Source organism: Manis javanica, chromosome 11 (genome assembly GCF_040802235.1).
Source record: "Manis javanica isolate MJ-LG chromosome 11, MJ_LKY, whole genome shotgun sequence".
Lineage (NCBI taxonomy): Eukaryota > Metazoa > Chordata > Mammalia > Pholidota > Manidae > Manis > Manis javanica.
This window is the reverse complement of record NC_133166.1, coordinates 102225014-102251858: the sequence shown is the minus strand read 5'-3', so window position 1 is coordinate 102251858 and position 26845 is coordinate 102225014. Positions and strand designations below refer to the sequence as shown.

General features: G+C 54.8%; 1 protein-coding gene across 4 annotated transcripts; it reads left to right on the top strand.

The window, feature by feature from the left end:
- The first annotated feature begins 506 nt into the window (after positions 1-506).
- Positions 507-26807, top strand: MFSD4A (major facilitator superfamily domain containing 4A). Of its 4 annotated transcripts, XM_073217055.1 has the most exons (11): positions 510-808; positions 6643-6768; positions 8969-9167; positions 9757-10017; positions 12989-13157; positions 13597-13712; positions 14778-14951; positions 19373-19520; positions 22124-22194; positions 23350-23470; positions 24618-26807. In XM_073217055.1, exons 1-11 carry the CDS (start codon positions 579-581, stop codon positions 24671-24673), a joined length of 1671 nt encoding a protein of 556 aa, XP_073073156.1. In that variant the 5' UTR covers positions 510-578; the 3' UTR covers positions 24674-26807. The 4 variants fall into 4 exon arrangements, with proteins under 4 accessions (XP_073073157.1, XP_073073159.1, XP_073073156.1 ...); XM_073217058.1 differs by lacking the exon at positions 14778-14951 and having other exon boundaries at positions 508-808; XM_073217057.1 differs by lacking the exon at positions 6643-6768 and having other exon boundaries at positions 512-808.
- Positions 26808-26845: the final 38 nt, after the last annotated feature.

Genomic DNA, 26845 nt, shown 5'->3' with positions numbered 1-26845 from the left:
ACCCTCTTGAGGTTCTAATGAAAGCCATAAATACTCTCCCAAGAAAAAAACATACGTAGGAGATTTGGCCTTCTGTCCGGCGGAGCCTGGGGACACGGGGGCGCTGTCAGACCCTCAAAGTCCATCTGGGAAGCCCCTGGGTTTAAGGGGTCGCGCCAGGGTTTCCTCCACCTTGAAGCGACCTGAGGCACAACGCTGGCAGACCCGCTCTCCAGCTCCGTGCACACCTAGGACGGCTCAGGCTCCCAGTTGGCCGAGCTCTGAGCAGGGGCACAGGCCTCTCCGGGCCTGGGGGCTGCATAAGGGGCGGGTGGGCAGGCCGGCTGGCGGGGTGGCGCTGGTGTCCCGCCGGGGAGGGTGAGCGGGCGTGCTCGGGAAGGCCGGGGCGCCTGGCACGGTGCGAGGAGGGCGCGGGCCCCGCCGCGGTGCCCACGGGCCGCAGACGCGCCCCCGCCGCTCCAGGGCCGAGGGCGGGGCCCTCGCGGCGGCCCCTCCCCGCCCCTCCCTCCCGGCTGCCGGCCTCCGCGCACTCGGGCCGCCGACTCGGAGCCGGCAGCCGCGCGCCCGCCAGCGGGGCCATGGGCTGCGACGGCCGCGTGTCCGGGCTGCTCCGCCGCAACCTGCAGCCCACGCTCACCTACTGGAGCGTCTTCTTCAGCTTCGGCCTGTGCATCGCCTTCCTGGGGCCCACGCTGCTGGACCTGCGCTGCCAGACGCACAGCTCGCTGCCCCAGATCTCCTGGGTCTTCTTCTCGCAGCAGCTCTGCCTCCTGCTGGGCAGCGCCCTCGGGGGCGTTTTCAAGAGGACGTGAGTGCCGGGCCCGCGCCCCCAGCCCCCGCGCCCCACCCCGCCGCTCCGCCGCCGCCCTCCCCCCGCCCCCGCCTGCTGCGGCCGGGGACCACCCCTCCCAGCCCCGCCAGCCCGCCCCGCGGAGCCGAAGGCTGCCTCCCGCCCCCAGCCCGGCTCTCCCAGGAAAACTCTCCGGGGACTGGAGGTGACTTCTGGGTTTATTTGCCTGCGCTCACCCCCGTGAGAGGGTAAACCAGCTCTTGTCCCGCTTACCTCACCCCTACCCCCCGGGGAGAGGGGGGATGGAGTTGGCAGAAGTGGGAGGGTCGCCCTCTGGCAGCGGGTCTGAGGTTTGACGGGGGCCCCTGCTGCCGGGGGCGGGCTTGGAAGCTGGTGGAAGGAGAGTGGGAGTGTCACCTCCGGGCTATGCCGGGTGGCAGGGCTGGCGGCCGACAGAGCACCCCGGGGCGCGCTCCACTCAGAGCCCCCGCCCCCGTTCAGCTGACACAGGCTGTCCCTTTCCCGGGAGACCACGGGTGCAGAGTGGTCCTGCTCCTGAGGGAGCAGGCCCCCCACCCCCCCGGCGACACACAGGACCATGTCACCGCTAGGGCCACGCAGGGGAGGTTCTGGGGTCTCTCACTGAGCTTGGTAAGGTGCTTCTCCATCTCTGGTGCCAGGCTTCCCCTCCACTTCCACAACCCCATGGTACTCCTCCCTGCCTCTGTGCCCAGGCAGGGACTGGACTGTGTCTGGTGTGGCCCTGGAGATGCCCCTCCGGATACCACTGCCGAGCCTTACTCTCCCAGCCCAAATTGGACAGGGCCGTTTGGAAAGGCTGCAGGATTCACCTCTAGCGCAGCTGGGAAAACAGACCCAAAGCAAAGCATAGATGACTTGCAAGCCAAAAGCTGCTGGAGAGTTCCCTAGTCCCAGCTCCTGGCTGGCGTTGCCTGGATTGCATGGCCTCAAGCAAACCGTGGCCTTGGAACAGACCACAGTTGGGCTATCCCAGAGAGCTTCAAGGGAGCCATTCTGGGGCAAGGGTTCTAGCCCTTTGGCTGACTCCTAGAAGTATTCCTGAGGGTGAGTTTTCCGATCTGCCTCACTGCTGCTGGAGCAGATGGAGAGGAACACAGGTGTCATGCACACAGACCCCATTTTAAGCCCCTCAACCAAAAAAAACGCACACATAAATTAAGGAGTGACTATCCCCAATACCAAAATCCTCTTGTGAGCTGAAGAATTATTCTCTTAAGAAGCAAGTCTTCTTGTGTACGTTAGTGTTTCTGTGTGTTTTGTGCAGGATTAGATGTATGGGGGATTCAGAAAATCTTAAGAAAAAGCTGAAGAGCCTTTCTGATTCTGCCTAGAGGTCTAGTTAGAAATCAGAGTGTTTTTCTGGTTTTGTTTTTGTTTTCAGTATTTTGACTTTCAAAGTGTCCCTTACCTGGAACTTTTTAAGAACATGTGAATTTCAAAGACCAGGAAGGGGAATGAGGATAATTCTAAATGGCACACCAGGTTTTGTGAAAACAGCAAAGACACACACCCATCTGGGCCATTGCTCTGCACCTCCCTCAGGGCTCCTTCCTCCGTCAGAGGCTCTGGTCTTGCCGCTCACAGAAAAGAAAAACGAAAATGGTAGTTATAATCGACAACCTTGTTGAGCATTTATGCAATGTTGGCACTATTCCTTGGGCCTCATTTGTATCAACTCATTTAATCTTCACCCAACCCTGTAGAGTAGGTCTATTATCTCCATTTTGTGCATAAGGAAGCTGAGGCACAGAGAGGTGAGGAAACTTGCTCTAGGTCACACAGCTATTGAGAGGCCTAACCAGGATTTGAACCCAGGCATTTGTCTCAAGAACCAGACACTTTGGCAGGTCTTGCTTTAAGAATAGTCACATTTCAGTCTACAGGGTACAAGTTATACCCCATCCTCACCAGGCACAGGCATGATATGACTGACCCTATAGATACACATTGGCTGAGTATTCCTGCTCTGACACATCTGAGAAGGAAACTGTGGGCTTCTGGAACTTCCTACTGGGATCCAAGGGGTGGGCATGAAGGGACTGGTCCTATCAGGGATTCAGGTTTAAATTCTGAACCTCAGTCCTCTCACCCCCAAAACAAAATCTCCTCAAGAACCCTTTTCTTCGGTCAAGATCAAAGCAGACCTCCATGGAAGTGGAGGATAGCACACAGGGGTGGCCTGTGTGTGGATGCGGGTCACTACCTAGCTAGGGCCAGACAGCTCATCATGATCCCACCAACCCCAAAACAAACCAGACCTCCACCAGCCCTGAAACCTGCCTCTAAAGTTTGATTCCTTGAGGCCTCACCACAAGTTAAAATACCCCTTTTAATACCCCTGCAAGTGCTTTTCAGCTTAAGTGATTACCTGCCAATGTACTGGGCTAGGTGGGTGCTTGTGCGGGATTGGTTTAACAACCCTGCAAGGGCCAGCTGTGGGGGTGGGGGTGGGGGTCAGGGGAAGTGCAGGATGACACACACAGGAGAGGCATCGCCTCTTTCTCTAGGGTTCCTGCTCAGTTCTGCCTACTGCTTGGGCCAGACTGAGAACCAGAGCTGGTAGGGCTTCTGGATGCCTCCATGGGGACGTGCATTGGAGGACTGCACACGGAGAGCCCTGGGTGTTAGAGGTGGGGCGGCGGAGGACAGGAGCCCCTCCTCTGTGTAGGACCAGCTCCCTTCTTTCCTCTCTCTCCCCACTTCTCTCTCTGGTTTCTAACATAGAGGTCTTGAAGGAGGCCACGAAATGCAGGCCAAAAGGGAGAACGGTACAATTAGGGCCTCAGGAATCTGGACTAGACCTTCCTTAGAAAAATCTTGCTTATCGAGAGCAGGAAACCATTCAGAGAAGAGAAAAACACAAAGCCACCTGGTTGATAAAGAGTCTAGGTATGTGTTCTGTCAGACAAGAAAGAGGAGGGCTGTTTAGACAAGAGGTTAGGGTTTTCCTCCTGGTTTCCTGGGGACCCGTCTAACCACCCTGGGTTTTCAGAGCTTCCCCAGCCTTCTCCCTGTCTCCCTGCCAGGAACACTGGCCTTTCCTGTGTTCACAAGTCTAAGTACACCAAAAACCATCAAATTGTATACTTTATTTTATGGAACGTGAATTAGATCTTAATTTTTTTAAATTAAGGCATCGTTGATAGACAATCTTATGGTTTCACGTGAACAACATGGTGGTTTCAACATTCACCCGTATTATCAAGTCCCTCGCCCCGACCCCATTGCAGTCACGGTCTATTAGCATAGTAAGATGCTGCATGATCTTAATTCTTTTTAATTAAAAAAATATCTCTAAGCTCATTCCACGCCTTAATTGACTCCTTGAACAAGTATCTTTTGAGCCAGACCCTGTTTTAGGGGTGAAGATGACAGACAAGGCCCCTTGCTCTAGTGGAGCTTCCTTCAGAAGGACTGTTTTAGTAAAATGAAGGGAGTAAACTACGGATGAGGATGGCACGCGACAGAGTTGAGGCTACTTTAGCGAGGTGGTCAGGGAAGGTGGTGACATCTCTAAGGAGGTAACATTTGAGCTGACAGCTGAGTGGCAGGAGAGAGCCCTGCATGCAAAGAACTGGTGTCGCAGAGGGGAAACAACTGTAAACCCAACCAGCGTGTGAGGAATGCTTCCTGCGAGCCGGGAGACCATTGCACACAGGGCCCACTCCAGCCCAGTCCAACAGGGCAGTCCCAGCTTCAGCTGGGGCCTCCCCAAAGACAGGCTTTTTTGCTCCTCCCACTGAGTCCCCCCAGCCTTAATATGGGGCTCTGAACAAGCTGGGGTGTCCGTGTGGGGGTGACCCAGTTAGAGGGGCCCCTTTCCCCTGGCCCAGTCCTGGCTTGAGTGCAATCTCCAGCCTGCCCTAGCTCCCAGGGGTGCCCTGTCTCCTGGTTTCTTGGCCCAGGCCCCTGCTTCTCTCCTGGGGGCTGCCTATTCATTTTGGTGGGGGGTAGGCCTGGGGATGCCTCTGACTCTTGCTGGGTTTTGCACTCTGCTCCTGTCCTCTGGTCCTTCAAGGAAAGACATCACCCACGGTGGACCAGGCAAAACTGAGAAGGCTGTCAGTGCCCGCCCTGGGGTCCCTCACTCCACGGTGGCTTGGCACTGGGCCTCAGCAGCATCTCCTCACCCCTGAGGAGCGGAGGGCAGGAGTGGCTGGCTGACGCCTTAGTGCTTAAACCCTCCCCCCACCCCCCGCCATTTCGGAGCCAAGCAGCCCCTTCTCTTGTCACAGAACCGGGAGGCCAGGGCAGGCGCCACAGCAAGGCCAGAGAAAGGGATCACGCGTGCCCTCTGGGTAGGGCAGATCACCTGAGCTGACAGGGTCAGCAGTGTGCTCAAGGGCACACAGCAAACTGGCAGGGCAGGCACCTCCAGCACAGCCAGCAAGGCTCGGGCAGGACCTGGCTGCCTGCCTGCCTCCCCCATTTGCATCGTCCGTGCGGAGCCATTAATGACTAACTTAGCTTCTTGGGCTTTCTGAGGAAGGGTTCCCTACACTGGTTAGGCGGTTCCTGCCTTGGGGGAGTGGGACCCTCCCTCTAATTGGCTGGAATCAACCTCTAAACCCTGGACCAGGGGAGGGAAGACCAAGGACACTCACTGGCTTTTGCCTGAATTGGGAGTCAAGAAACTGGACCCAGGCTTGGCACCATCCTGCTCTCTTCCCCTGCCGGAGCCCAGTTCCTGATCTGTCAAATGAGGGGAAGGACCCCCAGGTCCTTGCTGCCACGCTGGCAGTTCCTGGACCAGCCTCCCAGCGGGGGCTGCCGCAGGAGCAGAGGAGGGCCTCGGGGAAATCCAGGGCTGGCACTGCTCTCTGCACCCTTTCTGCTGAGCAAACTTCTCTGGGCCGGCAGTGCCAGCAGGGAGGGGGTAGGCATCGGGGAGGGCTGCTGGTGGCCAGGGAAGAGCCCAGGGAGTGAGCAAAGGAGGACGACTGTGACATCACCCTGACTGCACCGCAGCCTCGTGAGGCAGGACTTACTGTCCCATTTTAGAGGGGCGGAAACTGAGGCTCACGGGGGCTGAGGGTGTGCACCTTGCCCTGAGCCGTGGCTGGGAAGCGGCAGAGGTGGACCTAAGACCAGTCTTCTGATTATAAATCCCACTACATCTGTGCTGCCAAAACTGTTTTTTGACATTATTATTACATAGTTTTCAATTACCCACATTCCTGGAAGGAGCCGTTGACCAAACCATTAAGTGACCAAGCCAATTAGTGTATTTCAGTCTGGCTCTGGGATGTATCTGGCATTTATTTTTTCTTGGCAACACTACCACATTCTAAAGAAATGGGTTCAGGCTGATTTTTGGGATGCCCAGGCACAGCCCTGCCAAAGCAACTGGGGTGGCCGGCGGCCTGCGATCCCAGTTTCCTGTGGGGCAGTATCCCTGTGCACTGGGAATGGATTTCCATCCCCTGGTGCCCGGGGACGCCAGGCCCAGTATGGGCTTAGCCCTCCCCAGCCCCAGCTGGTGCGCTGCAAGTTAAAATCATGACCCAGGGTTGGCAGAGATGCAGCCGGGGGTGGGGTTCCCAGCCCCCTCCAGCCTCTCCTTTCTACCTATTCTCTCTGTATCCCTTCTTCCTGCCTGTCACTGGGCCTGGGAACAAAAATGCCCTCTGTGGGCATCAAGTGTCCTTCTTTAGAATGACAAGGTAGGAGAGAAGAGAGGCCTGGACAGGGCCGCCCGCCATGCCAGACCCTTCCCTAACCCTTTCTTCCATCAGCAGCCTGGCCCTATGTTATTCTTTCTCTTTCCCTCTCTGTCTCTCTCTCTTACCCCTGAACAACTCCCACACCAGCCTCCTGTCTCCAGGCCGTCCTGTGTGGGAGATGAAGACAAGCTTTTCTCAAGCACTATTCCCATCTGATGAGCAATATCTGCAGCCCTGGATCGACCACCTTCTCAGGGCCACGCTCAGTGCCAGGTGGGGGCCCACAATGAACAGGCTGGGGCAGACCCTCGGAAAGCTTGCAGTGGAGCAGGCAGCTAAAATCTGAAGCGTCTGGAGCTCCCACAACATCAGCAGAGGGACCACTGGGGGCTCATGTTCTAGCAACTACAGCAGTTCGACATTGCTTCCTATGCCCGCCATTCAAGGCTCTGCAGAAGCTGGCCTCCTGTTCCCTACTGGCCATGCCCCCATCTGCAGCCTTGCTGGGTCTGTGGCCCAGCACCAGCCCTTTTACACACAGTTTCTCTCTCTCTCCTCCATGGAAAAGCAGCATGATGCAGGGATGGGTTTGAGTGTAGGCTCTGTCAGCCACTCTCTTAGCCCTTCTCAGCCTCAGTTTACTCATGGGCCGAACAGGCCCGTTGTGACGTCAGCCTCACAGCGTGGTCGCATGCACCGAATGTCTGAGGCACTGTAAACAAAATCGTTGTTACCATGGACACTGTAATGTGAGTTGTTATCACCACTCTTTTCTCCCAGCTCCTTCCCATCTCAGTTTATTGATCCCAAGTCCCTTTCTCTCAGGACTCTGCTACAGGACCGATCAGGAACCATGTTCATCCAGGTTTTTCTGGACAATCATGATAATGTGTTAATTCTTCAAGAGAATATGTACTTGACTCGCGGTGTCTGGACTTTACGGCAAAGTGGGGACTGAGGCGGTGGAAATGTCGTGCTGTCCTGGGCATGCGGAACGTTTGAGGGAGAAAGGGATCCTCTCATTGTCCCTGAGTCAGGCCAGGAAGGAGGGTGTCTAGTCTGCTTTGCACAGGCAAAGGGAGCCTTAAAGGCAGCCTGCCTGTAAGGGGGGAAGGTGGGGCTTGGCAGCCAGGCTGCAGGCTGTCGGTTCTGGGGACCCACAGAGCAGGTTGTCCCCACCCCCCATTTTCTTCCTAGTGGCTGGGGGGAAGGGAGTCCTCCTACCCCTCACACACAGCTCTGAGTTGGGAACAGGCAGGGGTCATGATCAGTAATCTCCCCCGCAGATCAGCCTGGAAACAAGACAAGAGAAAACGACCAACTGCTACTTATCAGCAGAGCCCTTTGATAAAGGATTTAATCAAAGAGGGGGCAAGATGTGAAGCTGAGGGCCAAAGCTGTCAGCGCAAAACTCCGGAGAAAGGCGCTGCCTGAGAGGCCTCCTGGGGGCCCCCTCTTTTCCTTAATGGGCTGGGAACTCAGGTCTTCTTGCCACATTGCCCCCCACCTCTCCAGGTCCAACACACAGGTGGAGGCTGACTGGGGGCTCTCCAGCTTGTCATAATCTGAGAAAGTTGCTCCACATCCTCTCCTTTTCAGAACATTCTTGCTGCCCAATCTCCTTCCCTACACTTTAGACTGGTCCCAGAAAATGCAAGGCTTCCTTCCTTTCTCTGGGAGTCACAGGCAGGGTGTGCCTAAAAGACCTTGGTAGAGCCTTAGACACCCCATTCGTGGCTCGCTCATGGGCGAGCAGGCCCTCAGCCTGCCTGCTGTGGGCACCTGTGGGGAGGTCGCCGCTCAGACGCCTCTCTGTGGGGGCCTCCCTTCTGGACACCTGCCAGGCAGAGAGGCCAAAATCTCTGCGCATACTGGGGTCACCAGGTTACCCAAATGCCTCGGCTGTGGGCTCTGGTGCGGGTGGCTCAGGCTGGGTGCCTTCAAAGGGCCTGGCCGTTTTGCCCTTCCTGCTTGGGGAGGGCGCAGGGGTTTTCTGGGTCACGTTCCCTCCCGGGCCCCCCCTCCAGTGTCATAGCTACGGCACAGTTCCCTTGAGATGTTCGGGGCAGATTTCCCTTACACCATCCCGGAGAGGGACGGAAACATCTTTACATCTAACCTTTTATAAGTAAACAATTTAAAGTTTAAGTAAACAGCATGCAATTGCTCACAGGTAAAAATAGCAGTCACACTTGTGGCATGCCCATTGTGTGCCACGTTGCAGCCTCCTGAGTCCTCAGCCACCCCGTGAGGCAGGGATTGTCACCTGAGGACACTGGACATGTGAACCATCTCGCCCACAACCCCTAGCTAATAGGTGACAGCCTCCTCCACAGCTCCCTTCCCCCTCCTTCCAGAGGGTGGGGGAGGGTCTGGGCTTCCCTGAGGCCCCCCCAGTGAGTGGCGGACACGGAGGGGCTCTTCATTCGAAGGCCACGGGCCCCCTCTGCTGACCTCAGCTTCTGCTCTGCAGCTTGGCCCAGTCCTTATGGGCCCTTTTCACCTCTTCCCTGGCCATCTCCGTGGTGTTTGCCGTCATCCCCCTCTGCCGCAACGTGAGGGTGCTGGCCTCTGTCATGGCGCTGGCGGGCCTCGCCATGGGCTGCATCGACACGGTGGCCAACATGCAGCTGGTGAGGATCTACCAGAAGGACTCGGCCGTCTTCCTGCAGGTGAGCCCACAGGCAGCCCTGCCCCTCGCCCCTGGCCCTTCCCCCAAGGCTGGGTATCTTTTCCCCTCGGCCAGGGTGGTGACCCAGAAAGAGCGCCAGGGTGTCAGTCCAACATGAGGGCTTCCAGCCAGTATCCCTGGACTTGGGTCTTCTCATCTCTGAAATGGGGTAGGGAGCCCTGCGTGCAGGGTGGTCTCGGGAACCCAAGTGCTAACGAGAAGCGGTACTTTGTGAACTGGAAAGTGGTGTGATGGGAAGGATTGCCCTCCCCCTCCGGCTCCTTCCGGTTGTCCCGGACCCCAGTCTGCCCTTGCGTTCATGAAGCCCCTTCCCTCGGGGTGTTAGCTGCTGGGCGCTAACGTGCGAACAGCCCCCAGGTGGGGTAAGATTTGGGAAAGAATGGAGAGTGAGTGAGGGTCTTGGCCGCGTCCTCAAGTCACCCCAGGCCAAAAAGTGATGAGAAGAGCCCCCCCAACTTCCTCTGCTTTCTTTTGGGGCCAAGCAGGGGCTCCCTGATGGGACACAGGTGGGGCTGGGGCGTTCCAGCCTGGGCCATCCTCCCACCCATCCCACTTCTCTTCCCTCCCAGGTTCTCCATTTCTTTGTGGGCTTTGGTGCCCTGCTGAGCCCCCTCATCGCCGACCCCTTCCTGTCTGAGGCCAGCTGCCTGCCTGCAAACAGCACGGCCAACGCCACATCCGGTGGCCACCTATTTCATACCTCCAGAATCCTGGGCCAGCACCGCACGGAGGCTCGGCCTTGGTCCAACCAGACGCTCCCCGGGCTGCCCTCACAGGATGGGACGGGGACCCACGTGTCCTACGCCTTCTGGATCATGGCCCTGATCAATGTGAGTGCCACTGGGGAGAGGGTGTGTCAGGACTAGGGGACAGTGTCACCTACAGTCCACGCCAGCGCTCAGTGCAGAGATTCTTGTTCTGAGAAATGGGCTGGGGCTGAGGGGTGCCCTCAGGACGGCGAGAGGGCAGGCAAACGTTCAGAGTGGGTTGCGTGAGATCACTGCTGAGGTCCTTCAGATGTGACACCCCGGGGCCACGGCTCTTGGGGAGGCAAACCCGTGAGCAGGGTGAGCACAAGGAGTTTCAAGTCATCGCAGGCTCTCTGGGAAACCAGCCCTTCTCCTCCAAGGCCAGATGAGGTGGACTGGGGCACACTGGGCTTTTCTCTGCCATCTTAGGGTGCTGGGGACCCTTCTGTGCCTGCTGTGAGGCTGGCTCCTGCAGAGGCTGGAGGATAGACACGATGACCTCTGAGGGCCCCTGCCTGTGGTGGGAGTGGAGAAGAGAGCCCAGCTCCCTGTGGTGGGGAAGGCCCAAGGCCTCTTCGGACCCCCAACCTACCAAGTCTGCTGACTTGGCCTCTGGCTGCAAACCTCCTCTGGCGCTCTGCAACCCAAGACGGTTCCCCCACGTCAGCCCAGGCTGGGGCCAGAGGGAGAGGTGGGGAGACTCCCCGTCAGCTGCTCTCTGGCTTGGGAAGGATGCTCAGGAATGCCACCTGGCTCGGGCCCAGCCTGGGCTGGGGGCGGGGCAGTCTTCCAGGTGGCCATTCACCTGGCTGTGGGATGGAGGCCCTGTAGGGCACATCGCCGACTCAGGGCCCCGCTTTGCTCTGGGAAGACTTGTTAGCCTTCCAGAGGCAGGCAGGCTGGGTTCAGGCACTGTAGCGGCTCTCCGGCTGCTGCTCGTCTCAAGTGGTGCCGTGCGTGGAGCACCGGAGGGGTCTTTGAGACCGCTCTCCCCGAGCGCCAGGACAGGGAGTGTCATGCCATCACTGGCTCATGGCCTGGTTAGGGGCTAGCAAGAGGCTGGGCCGGACAAGCCCAGGGCCCAGCACAAACCTCCTACCTGCTGACCCACAGTCACAGCTCATTTTTCCTTTCCTGGCAACGTTCCTGTCCTGTACCAGAATCCTCAACCAGGGGGTCTCAGAAACACAGCCTCTTCCTCCGCTCCTCCTCCTTCTGCCCGTGCCCATCATTGTTTTGGAAACAATGCAGCTTTGGGCCTGTGCCCCGCCAGTGGGACCCGCATAGGGAAGGAGCGCACTCAGTACAATCTCAAGGCCGAGACTCCGGGACCAGGAAGCCGGAAGGTCCCGCTTGGGCCCGAGGTCTGTTTCTCTTGCTCCATGAGGTGCAGACTGGAGGCACTTTGTTTGCTTCGGGATGTCCGGAGTTTTTCCATTGGTTTGTGTCTGACGATAAACAGTCCACCACCGGAGAGACGGGGCTGTGCCTGCACGTGGGTGTGTGCAGGCACAGCACAGGCCACCTGGCGCTCCTGGACTTTGAAGGTGGGGCCAGCTTTCCCTGAATGGGCTTCTCACGAAGCTGGGGTGCGATCCTGCTGCCGGTGCCAGCCAGTCCCCCGTGAAGTCCTTCCCACCGCCCACCTCCCTGGGAAGCCCCACCTGAGTGACCGCACCTCCTTCACAGCTGTTTCCCCTCGGCCTTCGCCCGGGCATTCTGCCACCACAGGCCTGTGTGTGGGTTTCCTGTTTCCCCAGCAGACCCAGGACTCCTGAGGGCAGGGGCTGTTTCCTCCCACTCAGCCCCATTTGTGGCTCTCAGGCTGCGCTGAGACTGACTTATTTTTGAGTGTGGACAGAGGCTCCCAAGGTGCCCGCAGGAAGGTGTCAGCACAGGGTATGTGCTGGTGACTTGGGAGAATGTCCCTGAGAGCCACCATGCCTCCACGCAGAGTGGAGGCTCCCACAGGACAGCACCAGGCAGGGGCTGGCAGCCCACGCCCAGAGGAGCCCACCGGCCTCTGGGAAACTTTCACGCCTCCCTGGGCTTCCTCTCTTTCCTAAGCTAGAGGCACTAGGATGAAGTTACAGCAGGAAGGACAGAGGTTGACGTGATGAAGGGCTTCCTGGCGGTGAGGGTGGTTAGATGCAGGCAGAGCACCTGAGGGAGGCGGTGGAGGCTTCTCCAGGCAACCTCAGAAACCGGAGACATTTCTCATGGCACTGGGGAGTTCATAAAACCTCAGTGGCTTCGTATAAATAGCAGGGAACGTAACACTGAGCATGTGTGTGTGTGCACACACTGCACGTAGCATGCACTTTGCAATCAAAAGGAGACCATGTCTGTTTTCCAGTTTAGGACAGCCTCGGCACCCTCCTAGGGCATAACATCACCCATACAGCCCTGAGCTGGAGATGGCACCGGACAAAATCCCAAAGCCAGACTGCAGTCTAGCTCTGCCCCCAGTCAGCTGTGTGGCCTCTTACTAGTGCTTTCTGGGTCTCTAGCTGACTTCCCAGGTCTCTCCCAGTTGTAACAGGTTGTAGCTAAGTGATAATTTTGAGTCTCAGTTACACCATCTAGAAAACGGGGATAATAATCCTCCCCACCCCACACTACTATACTGTTTTAGACTGGTGCTAACCGAAATCAAAACTTCTTCGTAAAGCCTCGTGTGACCTACGAGCACAGGGGAGTGTGAGGTTATGCCCCAGCACCATTCAGGGTGCAGATGTGAGAAACAAGTTTGCCTCTGGCACCTCTCCTGGGCCCCGAGAGGCCTGACATGAGTCCAAGCTCTGCGTGTGATGAGTATGTCTTGTCAGGGAAACAGATGTGGTTAAGGTTGGGTGGTGATTACCCTAAGCCTGCCCTGGCTGCATTAGCTGGGGACGGCTCTTGGGTGGACACCTAGGGAAAGAGCTGTTTTCTCCCAGGACTGTGCAGGCATGTGCTGTACGACCGTGTGGAGGGTGTGCAATGGCCCAGGCACGGGACGGGGAAGCCTGCAGGGGGGCAGGGCTTTGCTGACCCTCTGCCTGCCCCCCAGCTCCCAGTGCCCTTGGCTGTGCTGTTTCTGCTGTCCAAGGAGAGGCTGCTGACCTGCTGCTCTCAAAGGAGTCCCCTGCTCCTGTCTGCGGATGAGCTCGCCCTGGAGACCCAGCCTCCTGAGAAGGAAGATGCCTCCTCACTGCCCCCAAAGTTTCAGCCACACCCAGGTGGGGGCGCTGATGAACTCTCATGCTCACAGCCCCACTGCAGGCTTCCCTGGTAATCCCTCCCCCTGCTGAGAGGGTGAACATACAGCACAGGTGAGAATAGTTGGAAAAAACTTTAGCAGTGATGTCTCCTGAGGCCAGAGATGGATCAACCCGGCCAAGAGCATGGGGAAGGCAGACTTCCGGCTCCAACCTCCATTCTGCCTAATGCCACCAGTGTGACCTTGGGCAAGTTATTTGCCCTCTCTGAGCCTTACTTCCACCAGGACTGACATGGACAGGGGCTTCCCCTAACAGATGGTTGGAAGCTAGAGAAAGTGGGAGGCAGAAAGTGGTTCCCTGTTCTACCAGGGCTCTTGTGACTGCCAGCCACAACTCCTGGGCAGGCAGAGTGGGGGGCAGAGGCTGAGGCCCAGCCGTGTTCTTGCGTCTCATCCAGGACACGAGGACCTGTTCAGCTGCTGTCAGAGGAAGAACTTCAAAGGAGCCCCATACTCCTTCTTTGCCATCCACATCACAGCTGCCCTGGTCCTGTTCATGACCGATGGCATGACGGTAAGCCGTCCTTGGAGGGTGCCGCTTACTAGGGGGTCGTCCCCTGAGACTCAAATCTGGGGAATGGCAAGGGCGAGAGGGGGGCATCAAGGCTTCCCAGAGACTCACCTCTGTACCGATTCAAAAATTTAAACCGAATGAAAGTCCTTGGGGAGACTGTTTCCAAAATTGTCCACAGCCCCTTGGTACCATGGTGCCAATTGCTTTTATTTTTGTTAAGTCTGTGGATAGGGGCCTATCTCATTTGTCACTGAGTACAGGCCTCCCACACTTTTTAAAAAGGCAGAGCCTTGTTTCCCCAAGTAGAGGGCATGCCATACCCCCTGGAGGACACGCTGCTTCCTGGAATGCGTTCCAGACCTGGGCTTCTCAAGCCAGATTGTAAACAAGTGCAGGCAGGGTTTGGGCCCAGCTGTTCATCCCAGTCCTGACCTCTGTTATACTATTTAGTGCCTTCTGCCAGAAATCTCTTAGGATTAGAGTAGGACAGTTTTGAATTACTGATCAACAGAATCAGTTTTGAATTAACTGATTGCCATATGAGCGACTCTCCAAAGAGAAGGCCATAAAAAACTTCAGTGACTGGTGGCAAGTCTTTGCTTCCAACTCTCAGTGCAGCCTTGGGCTGGTCACTTTTCTCTGCCCCCTTGCCTGTAAAATGAGATGCTTATGCAAACCTTTTATTTTTTTTTAGCTGCAGCACCCTTCCTTCAACAAAAAACCTTCTGTGGAATCCTCATAGATAAGGCATGTGGTGGAGCTCTGCTCTGGTTGAGTAGGAAGCAGGCCTATGTGCCCAGACCCCTCAGGACTCCCTGTGGACCCCTACATTCACCTCCCTAGAACACCTAGGCCTCTGCGAGGGCAGTATGTCAGCTGCCAGGCTCCCAGGTTCTAGCCTCGACTTGGCCCTGCGTGCTGTTATGATCTTGGCGCCACGCCCACCCTCTGTTGAGCCTCCTGTCCTCCCTCGGCCCTCAGCACACTGGCCCCGGCCTGAACTTCTGCGATGAGGGTGGTCTGGCTGGCCTGCGGGTGCGCTCAGTGGGGCCTGTCTCTCCACAGGGGGCTTACTCGGCCTTTGTGTACAGCTACGCGGTGGAGAAACCGTTGTCTGTGGGGCACAAGGTGGCCGGGTACCTCCCCAGCCTCTTCTGGGGCTTCATCACCCTGGGTCGGCTCATTTCCATCCCCATCTCCTCAAAAATGAAGCCAGCCACCATGGTTTTCATCAATGTGGTAAGTGGCCCCTTTTCCTTCTTGGCAGCCAGGAGGCTATTGACTCCTGGTCTTACCTCTGCCCCCAGGACATTTGCTCAGGATTGGACTCAGCCACCAGGGTGGAAACGTAGGAGAGTGGGGAGAGATGCTGCCAAGGAAGGGACGGAAATCCAGGAGGTGGAGGCCGTTTTAGAAAAGTCACTCTTGCGCCTTTGATTTTGTCCCCTGAAGAAGAAAAGGAGCTGTAGGAGGTGATTGCTGCTGGGTATGGACCCGGTCCTCGCTGACAACCTGCCAAGAGAACAGGGAGGCAGGTGCTGGCTCTGGGCTTCCAGTGTCACCTGGGTGCCCAAATGGGCCCAACCCTGTGGCCAGTGGAGGCCAGGGCCCTTCTGCCTTCAGAATCACCGTCTGGAGGTTGGAGCCTGGGAACTTGCATTCTGAAACTCTCTCAGGAGATCCTTAGGTAGCCAGACTGGCATATGAGAATGGCTCTGGGAGGCAGACGGTCTGGGCCTGAGCGACTGGTTAAGGCTTTGGCCCCGATGTGTGTCCACATTGCCATCTGTGACACAGGGGTCCGGATCACAGATTCCTGTCTAGCCCAGCCTCCTGCCGGGGCTCCGATCTCCTGCATGTCTCTCTTCCAAAGGGCCTGTCCAGTGACTGGGAACTCACTGCTTGTCAGCCCAGCCCACCCTCAGCAAGTGGGTTGAGTTTCTAGCAGAACAAGGGTCAGGAAATAATGTTGAAATTCCAGAGATCAAAGATCATGAGCCCCAATGAAGGCCCTTGGGTTGGCTTTGTGCTGGTTGATGACCTTCAAGAAAGACATTTCCTTTCAGTGCAGATGAGAAGAAGGGTAGAAGCCAAACTCAAGCGGATGAAGGAGAGAGGGAGATGGGAAGTGGAGGCATATTGCAAATAGCTCTGAGCTGAAGGGAGTTTTGTTTGACAGGAGGCAGGGTGGCGTGAGCCCGTCTGGAGGCAGAGGAGAAAGGAGGGAAGCCTGTGAGGGGAGGGTTCCTGCGAAGATACCACTGTCAGAGAGTAACTGAGGGAGGAAGGCCCTGGGGGAGGGAAGGGGCTGAAGAGCCCAGCAAAGGCCCAGCTCAGTGAGGAGGAGGCCCTGTCCCATGCATCCAGGTCATGGGGTGCAGCAAAGCAGAGAGCCTTCCCAGAGAGGGTGGGGTCCCCGTCTGCTGGCAGGCAGCCCCCGGAGGACCTGAGGCCGGCTGACCAGGGAGGAGAGTGGGGTGGGACCTGGGTGTGAGAGAAGGAAGTCCGCAGCATCCATGTGACACAGGCGCTGGTGACAGAACTGTATCTGATTCCATGACATCCCCTATGGTGACAGATAGTGACCGCACTGATGAGGGTGAGGATTTAATGATGTGGGTAACTGCTGAACCACTGGGTTGGGTACTTGAAACCCATGTAAGATTGTATATCAACGATACTTCACTAAAAAGTAAACTAAAAATAAGCACTGGCGATAACATAGCACAGTGCTGGGGTATTTCAGGGAGAATTTAATCCAATTCCAATTTTATACAACCTCAATAAAGCTCTGCAGAAAACCTAAAAACAAAAAACTGGCACCTGGAGTGCTGGTCTTTTAAAAGGAAAGTCAGATTCCCGGGCCAACCGAGACTTCAGGAATCAGAATGCCCAGGGAGGGCCCGGTACTCTGTATTTAGCAAACATGTCAGGGGCTTCATGTCATCAAGCAAGTCTGGGAAAGTACTCTCCTAGAGCAAGTGACTCTCAAATACATGAGGCCTATAGAGGTGCTTCTGGACATTAGATTCCGGCCAGAGAGTCTGATTCAGGGGGTGGAGGGAAGCCTGGGCATCTGGGTTGTCTTGGAAGCTTTCCAAGTGGTTTCGGTGGGCACCCCGTTGGGACTTGAGCTGACCAGCCCTAGCAAGTTTTTGACGCTGCGGCTGCCAAGTGACAGTCTCAGATTCCCTGCAACTTCTTCCAAGTCTTCCTCTCGTTTGTAAACTAACAGCCAGCCTGCTGTCAGTGTTCTCCTGGGACTCAACAACCACTTACCGGCTAATGAGTCTGCCCTTTGTGCAGGGTCCTGTGGGGGTGCCAAGCCTTAGAAGCGGGGCCTCTGCCATCACAGGGGCGGAGAACGGGCAGGGGAAAGGGAGAGTGTGCCCTGGCATGGAAGGGGAGGAGCAGGAGTTGGTAGGCAGGTGGGAAGCAGGCTGAGGGCCAGATGGGGCCACCAGCCAGCAGGGGCCCCCACCAATGGGAGGGGTGTTGGTGGGCAGAGTTACTAATATGCCCCAGGCACACTCAGTCTGTGGCTCGGGCTGGAATTGAAGAGCCGGGTGTTTTCCGAACTTCCCACCTCTAGACATGATCAGGGCGACTCTTCAAGGCTTGCCCGCAAGTATGTGTGGTTTGTCAGTGGTGTGACCAGGTGGCGGGAGGGGGTGGGAGCACCTTCATAGTACTGGTTCTGGCCCAGGCTTATAAACTGAAAGCTGACAATCTGGGAGGCACCAGCCCGTGAAGAGCAGAGGGGAGAGTGCCAGGTGTACTGGCACTGCCAGGTGTAAGGCCCCGAGGGGGAACAAACTTAGCAAGAGAATGGCAGGCAGGGTGGGGATGCAGAGCAGAGAGAGAGCAGGCTGGGGAAGCAGACAGGGGCTAAACAGACGGGGGCTAGACCTGGTAGGGTTTTCTAAGCCGGATTTAGGATTTTATTCGAAGTGAGAGGTAGGAGTCCTTCAGAAGGCTGTGAGTGGGGAGTGGACATGATCGCTTTGCACTGTAAAAGCACACTCCAGTTTGGGGAAGAATGGCTTGTCGAGGGACAGGAGTAAAGCAGGAAGGCAGGGAGATGCCCCTGCTGCGGCCCAGGCACTGGAGGTGGGGACTGGGGGAGGGTGGTTAGGATGGACTGGAGAGGTACAAAGACTCTAAAACATTTTTGGGTAGAATTAACGGGACTGGTAGTTGGCCTGACTGTAGGAGGGGAGTGAACGAGAAATCAAGGACTACTTTAGATACAGGGCTTGAGCAGCTGAGTAGATGGGGATACGTGAACGGATGTGCAGGAGAGGAGGTTCAGGGGGCGTAAAGGACCAGGTCTGTTTTGGCCAAGTTGTAAGTCATCCAGTGACCTATCAAAGAGCAGTGTGATGTGTACATCTGGGGTTCTGGCCACAGGTCATGGCTGGAGGGATAGATTTAAGAGTTCTTGCACAGAGACACTTGAAACTGTGGAGTTGGACTAACAGGGAATGAGACAAAGAAAAGCCAGAACAGGGTTCCAGGTCATCGAATCTTGCAACCACCACTGAGGGGCTGGTAAAGGAGGGTAAGGGTGAGTGGCTCCCGGACTGCAGTCACTGGCTTTGTTTTTCCAATTAGAGCAAATCCCCTCGGATCTGCACTTCCTCCTCTGTTAAATGGGGGGTGGCAGTTGGGGGCATTAAACGTGATTTCCTACACACCTAGCTCTCTGCTCTGTACTAGTATTTGTCTAGAGCTTCACACTTACAGACCCGTTCACTGCTATCACTTCACCACCACGCTTCAACATAGCTTTTGTAACCCATTGTGCAGACTAGGCGGCTAAGAATCAGAGATCAACTACCTCAAAGCCCCAGAGCTGGTAAATAAAACAGAGTTGGTCCCAACACCTGGGTCTTCTGCCTCCAAATCTGTGCTCCCTGGGTTTCTTCCCAGATGCACTTTGCATAGAAATTATCCAACATTGATGTAAAACCACCTCAAAGAATTTAACCAAAGGATTTTTTTAACAAAAATATGTCTACGTGACAGGGACCCTTACCGAACTAGAAAGATTTCTGGCCCTAAACCCATCAGGGGTCTCTGAACATGGGTTGGAATCTGCCATGGGCATCTGAGGGGGGTCATGCTGGCTGGGCTCCCACAGCCACTGACCCTTTCCCTGGGAGGCCTGCCTAGATTTCGCAGAAAGTGGGGACCCTGACACCCTCCTGCCTCTCCTGCTACCCTACGGCTTCCTCTGAATTCAAGGCTTTTAGGGAAAGAAAAGACTATCATCTCCGTAAGGGAAGGACTCACACTCAGGCTGACAGGGCAGAGAACTGGTGCCTTGGGTGGAATTCCCGTACTTCCAGACAGACCTGGGGGACAGGCAGTGTTCCCCCACCTAGCCCTTTCACGTGGGTGTGGCTGACCATGTGCGTCGGCGGCCGGCTGGGCTCGCCTCCTGGCGCTGTCCTGGATCCTCACAATTTTGCCTTGGTGGAAACAGTTCAGGCAGGTGCAGTTCCCACATACCCCACCGGATGGCGCACTGGACCCAGCACTGCTCCTGCAGCCAGCCAGGAACTTTCCAAGTCGGGAGACAGACTCCTGGCTTTTCCCGTCTCAGTGGCTGCCCAGCTTTTCCCAGCTGCTAATCGCCTCCATCTCTGCTCCGACAGGTCGGCGTGCTGGTGACGTTCTTGGTGCTCCTTGTCTTCTCCTACAACGTGATCTTCCTGTTTGTGGGGACAGCCAGTCTGGGCCTGTTCCTCAGTAGCACCTTCCCCAGCATGCTGGCCTACACTGAGGACATCCTGCAGTACAAAGGTGAGTGTGCAGAGGATGACAGCAAAGAGGGGCTCCCTCTGGCTGCCTGCCACTTCCTCCCACACACCCCGTCTTTCCATGGTTCCTGCTGAAAGGTCACTGCCCCACGTCCTCACAGAAATGAATGCTCCCCTCCTGACTGGGAGGCACAGTCCACAAATCAGGATTGTTCTGCCCAACGTGGCTCCCCCTGTTCAACATTACACCCGTATCGTGTGATTTCAGTCCACAGAGAGGCAGTAAGCAGCTCTTTCCCATTTCCCCATAGTGATGTCTGCCACTGACGGTCGGCATCTGTGTGACACGTGTGTTACATGGAAATTCCAAGTTCAAAGAAGAGCGAAGTGGCGCAGGAAAAGGGTTTTATTACTTAGCAGTAATAGTACCTCCCGCTTTGTTGTTCTTGTGGATGTTGTTCAAACACAGAGGATTAGAGCAATGACTCCCCATGATTTGGGTCGTGACACAGCCTCTTTGATGTCAGAAACCTCTAATTCTCTCCACTAATCTCCCTCCCCTTTCTGTAGCCTCCCAAGTGCATATAGCAAAGACTTCTTAAAATGAGTTAATTAAAATAATTACACTTTGAACATTTAATGTTGGCCTTAGAAGTAACCAGAGATGCTCTACGGTGTTGGAAAACCAGCATTAAAGATGAATGATTTCCTTAGAGGAGGAGTGGGGGAAATTGGCCCATGGCGGGAGGGGGTCGGAGCAATCAGAGCCACAACTGATCAGCTATCCACAGGAGCGAGAGACCGGAGACCTGTGCCTCGAACCCTAAGGAAAACCCCCAAACTCAAGCAAGAGGTAATGAAGTAATATTGGTATTACCTGTCACACAGTATATCCCAGTTTTAAATGATCAGCGAATGTTAGAGTTCAGTATGTTAAACTCCTGACGGCTTTTGTCCTACAGTAGCTGTGTCTTCTCCTAGACAGCACACTCCATGGGCCCCAGCAAGGGACAAGGCAAGTGGGCGTCGAGGTCGTCAGCAGACCTGAATGTTAGTCCTGTCACCACACTTCCTGGCTTTGTGACCTGTGCGATCCAATTTCCTTCCCCTCTCAACTTGCTGAGCCTCAGTTTTTCTCATCTGCAAAACGGGGATGCAAACACCTACCACCTTCTAGGATTGTTTAATGCATTAGCAAAAACGTAAAGCTCTTGACTTAGCAGCCTAACAGACTCACAAGTGCTCAATATACATGTTAACTGGCTTTTTGTGGGAGCACCCCGGGGGGGTTGGCACAGCACCTGATGCCAGGAGGTGCGGAAAGGCTTCTGGACAAGCGAGTGGAACAGGCAGCGTGTGCTGCTGGACTCCAGAAGGGAGAGACCAGTGTTGGCTCCAGAGAGTCAACACGAAAACAGGAAAAGACAGAAGAAAACAGGAAAGAGATTCTGGGGGCACGCAGGGGAAGGCGGGAGCAGGGCAGGGGCTCAGAGATAGGTGAAATGTAAGTGCAACCACAAGAGGGACTTGCAGCCCAGAGCGGACAATGATGATCTCTGTTCTATTCAAAAAACACTAAGTGCCCACCATACATTGGCCTCTGTGCCAATAATGAGCAGTGGTTCACCCGCGGAGTAAAACTCAAGGCTTGGCCCTCTCGTGGGCTTGCAGCCTAGTAACTGGTGAACAGACAGTGGGGTGTGGGAGAGGGGGTACACGGCTCTCCAACCAGGGAGGAGCAACAAATGAGCAAAGAGGAGCAGGGAGATGACCGGAGGCACTCTGAGCGGCTTCAGAGATGAACGGGAGTTTGCCAAAGAGGAGGAGGGGGGGACGTTCGAGGTTGTGAGCGTGTGTGTTAGAACCTGACAACGAGAGTGAGTGTGGGGCTAGGGAAACGGGGGGTCCTGTCTCCTGGCTGGGGGATGGATGGTGAGCAGGTGGCCTGAGAGGAGAGGCGAGCTCTCAACAGGGTCAGATCATGAAGGGCCCTTGCAAACCACGTTAAAGCAGCTGGACTTTATCCTGGAGGCAGCGCTGAAGGGTCTAGGCAGAGAACAGGCCTGGTTCTGAGGGTTTATTCTGTGCCAGCACTATGCCAGGTGTTGGCATGCACTGCATCAGACACATCCACGTGACCCTGGGAAGGTGTCGTCATGGCCATCTTACGGAAGGAAACCAGGGCCTGGAGACGGGACAGAAGCTGTCTCGGGTGGCAGGCCAGTCGGTGACGCAGCGGGGCTTGGAACCCGAGTCTGACGCTGAAGCCCGGGCTCTGAAGGTCTGCGCCACGCTTGCAGGTTGGCCAGAGTGTGGCGGTTGTGCCACACCAGGGCAATGAAGACAGTGGCCTGCCCGGAGCAGAGGGCTGGCCAGAGGAGATCAGGAAATCTTTGCAAAGGCGCTCACACTGGGGAGGGCCCTGAATGCCAAGCTACACGACTTGGAATTTACCCTGAAGACAGTCATGAGCAGGTGAAGGTTTCAAACAGTGCGAACCCAGTGACAGCAGGACCTGAGCATTCCCAAGGCAAAGAGAAGGGCCAAAGCCCGAGGAGTCTGAGCAGACCACCAGAGGCTCCCCAGAAACAGCCTGGATCATGCCAGCTGACTTGCCTCTAAACCAAATCCTTCTCTTTTGCTCAGGCTGTGCGACCACAGTGCTGGTGACAGGGGCAGGAATCGGCGAGATGGTCCTCCAGATGCTGGTTGGCTCGGTATGTGGGACCCTCTAGGGGAAGGGAGTGTGCCTCCACGCAGGTGAGATGTGGTCAGCCACCTTCTGAACCCCAGCTGCCCCTCCCCTGAGGCTCCCACACGGCCCCACTCTGTCTGGGTTACCTGGTTCCATTTCCAGGCCAGACTCGAAAGCTAAGCTTCCACATGCGGGATTGGAGATGTGAAGGCGGCAGCGTGCGGTCCAAAGCAAACACCAGTCATGTCTGGGAGCAGGGCCAGAGGGGCCCGGTGGGAATGCTCTTCAGCTCCCAGGCCCTGGGACGGCTCTGAGCTGCAGAGTCCTTTTTCCATCCCTTGTCAGCTCCCACCCCCTGCCCCACCTCTTGTCGCCTCTGGCCACCCTGCAGAGGGCCCAGCCCAGCATTTCTGCCTTGATCGAGAGCCAACTCTCCCAGCTCTCTTCAAACATACCCACCTTGCATTTGTTCACAAGGGAAAAAGGATACATCTGCCTTTCACTGAAGACTATGGTATAGATACCATTAATCCTCTTTTTACAAAGGAAACTCCAATTAAGCAACTTGCCCCCTGGGTCAGCCACACTTGGGATAACTGCCAGAGGGATGCCTGAGCCTAGGGCTTTCAGGCTCCAGACCCCTCTCAGCACCGCTCCTTTCCTCCCCTTTTGCCCCGCCAGTCAGGGGAAGAGCTACATCTCACGATACCCACTGCGTCGGAGTGACGCGAGGCCTGGGATCGGCTGCAGTGGGATCTAGAGGAGATCGGTGCTGATGGCTCAAGCCGGGTGGCGGGTCCACGGGCATTCCATATGCTACTGTGGTGTATGTTTTAAATTTTCAGTAAAGTTCTGGTCAGACCTTACAGGTATAGAAACACCTTCTATGACTGGAGTCTAAGGAAGATATGGAGAGTTCCAGAAGGTTCCAGACATAGTGCTAAAAGGGACTGCAGGGGTCACCAGGTCCAACCCTGGCTTACAGCAGGATTTCTGCCTCCTCTAGAAACACAACCTTGAAATAAGACCAAGACGTCCCTCCTACTTATGTTTCTGTTAGTGGGATGGGCCTCCACCTGACTGGAAAACCTGCCAAGGGCCGAGAAGGCCGCCTCCTCCAGTACGTCCTCATGTGGGGTTCTGACGGCCTGTACGTCTGTGTTTTCCCCTTTGGCAGGTATTCCAGGCTCGGGGTAGCTACAGTTTCCTGGTCTGTGGCGTGATCTTTGGTTGCTTGGCTTTTACCTTCTACGTCTTGCTCCTGTTTTTCCACAGGATGCACCCTGGACTCTCATCAGGTAAGGAAAGAATCTGTTCCTACACAAGAGGAAAACAGAGCAGGGCGAGGATGGGGGAGAGTCTGTGGATCTTAGCACGCCACAAATGCTGTTCTGTTCCAAGTAAAATGCAAGGAAATATTTATTTTTCTACAGCTTCCTTTTCCCCTCTTCCTTCCTTGCCATGCGATTGTCTGTGCCGGACTCCTGGGGCTGGGAGGGGGCGGGGCAGGCCGACTCAGGGCTTCTCCACCAGGAGAGGGGCATGGACTGTGAACCTAGCTTCCTGCATCCCGCTATGCCAGGCACCACGGGCCAGGAGTCACTTTCCAGCGTGGGCAGGGCACGGAAAGGCAGAGCCTGCCTCCTTGGCTGGAACTCAGCCCAGAAGCCTAATTGGCCATCTCTTTGCACTTTACTAGTCGTTTTGACTCTAGTCCAAATCTCTTTCTCAAAAAGAAGTCCTTCAGGCCAAGTGGCAAAGAAAAGCCCGTTTAGGGCAGAGACACCTCCTAAGAATAGTCTTGTTCCTGGAGACCCCAAGCAGGGGAAGTCCCAAAGCTATTTCCATAACCCTGAGCCCTCACCTGCCTTTTCACCACGAGTGTCCGAGGCCCAGCAACTGGGTCGGCTGTGCACACAGTCAGTTCTTAAGAGGTGGCCCGGCAGAGCCCTTGTCCTCTCCATAGAAGGCAAATAATCACAGAGGGCCTGAAGGAACAGACGTCCAGTCCTCCCTCAGTAGGTGGACAGAGGCACCCTTTAAACACAGTTTGAAGGCCCAGAGAGCAGTGGGGGCCCCAGTTGGCACCAACTACACCTCGCCTGAGATTCTAGGTGCTAACTGCTGTCTAGCCCAGCACTCGGCACACAGCCTTCCTCTCGACCTTGCAGTCAGGAAACGATCTGCTGAATGTCATGAGGGGCACGTTATGAGCACCCCAGCCATGTGAGAAAAACAAAGCCCATATTCCCAAGCCTGGGACACTAGTCTCAGCAGACTGCCTCCTCCAAGTTTGCCGGGACTAGGAGGTCTGGCTTCCCACCTGGCTCCCTAACGAGCTGTAGAATGGCAGAGAAGCAGAAAGCCTGGGGATGCGCTGGACGTGAGTGACTCCTGCAGCTCGTCAGCGCTGCTGACACAGACCGCCTGTTTTCTCTGTTGCAGTTCCTCCCCAGGACAAACCACTTGGAATGGAAAGCTCGGAGTGCTACCAGAGGTAAAACTGGGTGGAGGAGGCAAGCAAACACCTCCAGCCTCTTGAGCGCTAGAAAGACCAAAGTTTTGAGAAAGCTGGGTGTAGCCATGGAAGCAATCTCTCGATGCCTTGGTTCAGATCTTCTCCAAAATACTTGGCTGGGTAGAAGAAAACCTGAGTTCTGGTACCTGGGTCCTCCCAGGCAAATCAACAGAAGTTCACCTGGATATTCAAGTTACCTTCGTCTTTGCTGGTTCAGACTTTTTAAGAGCTGCCCAGGATACCCAGACGGGAAGAAGACAGCCTGCACTTCACCCCATCAGCTGCCTCCTGCATGGGCCACAGCCTGGGTTTGAAGATCGCTTAGTTGAAGTTTGACAAAATAGGTTGAAATTGTAAAACTTGATCATCGCTATATGCAATGTTTAAATTAATCAAACCCCAAATTCTTCCCTGGAATGCTCAAAGGATTTATGTGCTTTGTACGTATTCATAGTCCAAAGTCCCTCAAATTCCTGCTGCTATCAGTGGCTCATCTACAATGTGAAATGTCTAAAGGAAATGTTGAGCCTTGCTATCTTTGGGACACTAGTTCAGTGGTATGCTGGGCTAGCTCATACTAGCTTATAAAAGCCAATTATGAAATTTTCATTTTGAGAGCTCACTGTTAAAGGCAGCCATTACTAAAAATTATAGCAATTTACAATTACATTAAAACAAAGGTAAGAGCTACTCAAAACTCATCACTTTCAACTTTTTTATATTTATGTTCTTGAGGTTATGGGTGTCTATTCTATCTGTATGGTGGAAATACTATATAAAGATATGCCTCGGTGCATCTCTTTCCAAATGCACTTTCAGTGACAACGTGTTGGTGGCTTGAGATCAGCCATTATGGGAGTATTTACACCGCAGAAATTGGCAAAAGCCTCAGATCATGGCTTTCTTTTTTCCTCTGGAAAGCCAGTTGTTAAACATTTACCAGCATACCACTAATAGATGCTAATTGGTCCAGAAGTTGCCTGGGAGAATGGATGTCCCATTTTTCTTTACTGACATTGACTAGCTTATAAAAGGTGTGGCAACAGCACTAAGAACTTCTCAAAAATATGTCATTGAAACCTTACATCTTCTATAGAGAAAAAAAAACTCTACAGCATGTCAAATTCCTTAACAAAAAGCCAGACTCCTGAACAATTCAGGCTGGGCAGTATACTGAACGCTGTGCTGACAGTATCAATACACAGTACGCAGTAACAGTGCCTGTCCAGAGCGAATCCTGCAGAACACAAAGGCAGAGTGCAACCTCAGTGACTCGGAAAGGGTAAAGAGTACGGGCTTCTGCAAGGAGTGAAATGGCTGTTACCGCGACTCTGTGCATATGTGTTTCCCCACCCTTCCTCTGTGTAGCTACGAATGCACATGTATAAAAAGTAAGCGGACCATGGTTCCCAGTAACCTGTCCTAGTGGTGTGGTTCACGTGCCTGGCACGGAAAGGTTCACCCTAGAACTGCAAGGATCATCACAGAAGCCAGCTCCACCTGCCAGCCACATGGTGTGGTGATGAGAATCTGGCTGGAGCGAGACCCGGTTTAGGCCCTGGCCTCACCGTCTAGCTGTGGGGCCCTGGGCAGACCACTGAGGCTCCGCCAGCCTTGCTTTATCTTTTAAGAGCCGTTTCTAGAAGAACCTTACCCTACCTCAAAGGAATTATGAAAGAATTAAGTGCGTTATTATATGCCTGACATAGAAGTTGCTTAATAAATGTTGGCAGTTTCTATTTTTAAAACCAAATTAGCAGCTTAGAAATTGTTCATATGTGTTTGGTACATATTTATTGTAAGTCAAACAGATCAAAATTCTTTTGAAAGCTGGTGGTCTAGGGGTATAATTTTAACTATATCTGTAAATACCTAAAAGTATCAGATGGCAGCCAGACTTAAATGCACAATCTAACAGTAGTGAGTGACTGATCTGGGCAAAGAGAAAGCAGCTGTATCTTTCTTGTGGTTTTTCCAAAAAACACCTTTTTTATACAGACTTAGAAGAACCAATGGCTGTATCTAGGTGATCATGATTCACTTGTGAATATAGAAAACAAAGTTGAAACAAATCTAAGAGTACCTTTCCTAAAATAAAATATTTTAAATTTAATAAGCATGTTATCCATTGGTCCTTTCATATAAGCCCAGAAAC